The sequence below is a fragment of the Olea europaea genome, unplaced genomic scaffold (genome assembly GCF_002742605.1).
Source record: "Olea europaea var. sylvestris unplaced genomic scaffold, O_europaea_v1 scaffold14031, whole genome shotgun sequence".
NCBI classification, from domain to species: domain Eukaryota; kingdom Viridiplantae; phylum Streptophyta; class Magnoliopsida; order Lamiales; family Oleaceae; genus Olea; species Olea europaea.
The window spans coordinates 1-2854 of NW_019231555.1; the positions used below are offsets into that span (position 1 = coordinate 1).

General features: G+C 31.2%; 1 protein-coding gene across 1 annotated transcript; it reads left to right on the plus strand.

Annotated features, from left to right (window-relative positions):
* Nucleotides 1-732: 732 nt before the first annotated feature.
* Nucleotides 733-1364, plus strand: LOC111375688 (zinc finger MYM-type protein 1-like; the record flags this gene model as incomplete). Its single annotated transcript, XM_022998555.1, has 2 exons — nt 733-1051; nt 1128-1364. Coding segments are annotated over exons 1-2 (556 nt in total), but the record flags the coding sequence as incomplete, so codon positions are not given.
* Between the last annotated feature and the right edge of the window lie 1490 nt (nt 1365-2854).

Below are 2854 nucleotides of genomic sequence, written 5' to 3' on the forward strand. Positions count from 1 at the left end.
TGCAACTTGGACCAGTCGCGTTGTCTACTTCAAGCACCACCGCGACCACCATTACCACCAATTTCAGAATCCTTTCATTTTGGGGACTTATCGATCAGGTTTTATCGCTCTTTGCGTATTATTATGTAAACAAGAAAAATTGAATTTGGATGTGCCAAAAGAAAATGAAAGGAAAAGATTGAAAAGTTGATTAAATCTCAAGAGGGGGCACTCGATAAGTTTTTTGGTAGTAGTAAACGAACACATAACGAGGATGTAGTTACTGAAAAAGTGTTTAACGAGAATGATAACAAAAATAATACAATTGAGGAAGGACATTGTGTGATGAATGAAGAGATGTTTATTGACAAAGATAATGAACCATTTTTTCTTGACCTTATTGATCCAGCAAATTGGGGAAATATGAATGCGAATTTAAGAGATTTAATTGTATTGAAAGGTCCTGTAAGAGAAAATGATATAATTTTTCCGAAAGATAGAGCAAATCGACACTTCTCATCCATACATTACGTTCGAAAATTACCTAATGGAGAGAAGTATGATAGAAAATGATTGATATATTCAAAAAGTTTGGATAAAGTATTTTGCTTTTGTTGTAAGCTATTTAAGAATGATGGGATCAAAACTCAATTGGCACATGATGGAGTAAATGATTGGAAAAATATTGGTGAAAAGCTTAAAATGCATGAAGTAAATTGCGACCACATCAATAACATGAGTAAATGGATAGAAATGGAATTAAGATTCAAAAAGAGTCAAACAATTGATAAAAGTGTGCAAGAACAAATCAATAGAGATAGAGAACATTGGAGACAAGTATTACTAAGAATAATATCTGTGGCAAAAAGTCTTGCTGAGAATAATTTAACATTTCGTGGGGATAATGAGAAGATATATCAAGAAAATAATGGTATCTTCTTAAGCATGATTCAAATGATTGCTGAGTTCGATCCCGTAATGCAAGAGCATGTTCGTCGAATAAAAAATAAAGAGATTCATTATCATTATCTGGGATACAAAATTCAGAATGAGTTGATACTTATGCTAGCAGGCGAGATAAAAAATAATAATCATTGAGAAACTCAAAAATTCTAAATACTTTTATATTATTCTTGGTTGCACTCCAGATAGAAGTTACAAAGAACAAATGTCTATATTATTGAGGTGTGTAGATATTTCGGCAAGTCCAGTGAAGGTTGAAGAATTCTTTTTAGGGTTTTTATTGGGGGATGATACATTGGGTAAGGGACTTTTTGATGAACTGGTGGATGTTTTGAATAATTTAGAACTTGATATTGATAATGTAAGGAATCAAGGCTATGATAATGGTGCTAACATGAAAGGACAACATAAAGGAGTTCAAAGTAGATTATTACAACTAAATCCTAGAGCATTCTACAGTCCTTGTGGATGTCATAGTCTTAATCTTGTACTTTGTGATATGACCACTTGTTGTTCAAAAGCTAAATCTTTCTTTGGGGGTGGTGCAACGTATATACACTTTATTTTCTTTATCTACTAAACGGTGGAAAATTTTCAAAGAGAATGTAACTGGTCTTACCCTTAAGCCCTTGTCACAACCTCGATGGGAAAGTCATATTGAAAGTGTTAAAGCGATAAGATTTCAAGCTCCGCAGATAAAAAAAAAAAACGTTACTTCAATTAGCAAATATTGATGATCCTAAGACAAAAAGTGAGGCGGAGTGTTTGGCAACATATTGACAATTTTGAATTCTTACTTACTATTTGGTATGAAGTGTTGAATAATGTTAACAGAGTAAGCAAATATTTGCAAGCGGAAGACATGCATATTGATGTTGCTATAGACCATTTAAAATGCCTCATTTCATTTTTCAAAAGTTATAGAGAATCTGGTTTTGAATCGGCCATGGTAGATGCTAAAGAGATTGCAAGTGAATTAAAAATTGAACTGATATTTCGTGAAAAACTGGTTATACATAGAAAAAAAACAATTTGATGAGACTTCTTCTAAACAGATAACACAAACAGCTGAAAAATCTTTTAAGATCAATTATTTCTTATATAAAGTGGATCAAGCTCCATCATCACTTGATAATAGATTTGAGCAATTTCAGAAATATGATGATATTTTTGGATTTTTATTTGATTTGAAAAGACTTAAATTTATTGATGATGATGTTTTGAAGTGTTCTTGCATTAAACTTGAAAATTACTTAAAACATAATACGATTTCTGATATTGATGGAATATAATTATTTTCTGAGTTGAAAATTTTAAGGGAGGCGATATCTGAAAACATATTTGGAGCAATTGATGTATTGGATTACATTAAAAGAATAAACTGTTGTTTTGCGAATGCCTAAATTGCTTATAAAGTATTATTGACCATTCCTGTCACATTTGCCTTTGCTAAAAGAAGTTTTTCAAAGTTGAAACTGATTAAGTCTTATCTTCGATCATCCATATCACAAGAGCGATTGAATGGATTAGCTATGATTTCTATTGAAAAAAATACGTTGGAAAAACTTGATGTTAGTAGTTTGATTACTAATTTTATATCTCAAAATGTGAGAAGGTTAAATCTTATGCTAGCCTAATCTTTCGGGTTGTGAAAGAAGTTTTATTTTGCTATACCATCTTTTGAATTGTATAAAGTTTTCTTTTTAATAAAAAAATGTTAATTATTTAAATATTTACATATTGTTAGACTTGTAAAATAAATTTTGTGCTGAGGGGCCTCATATTAATTAAAGGCCTAGGGTTTCTAAATTCTCAGGGCCGGCCTGTCGATTTTATTTTATTTTTTTCCCTTCAGTTACATGTTCATCTTTGTCAAAGACACTGATGGAAAATATAACGCCCAAACAAAACC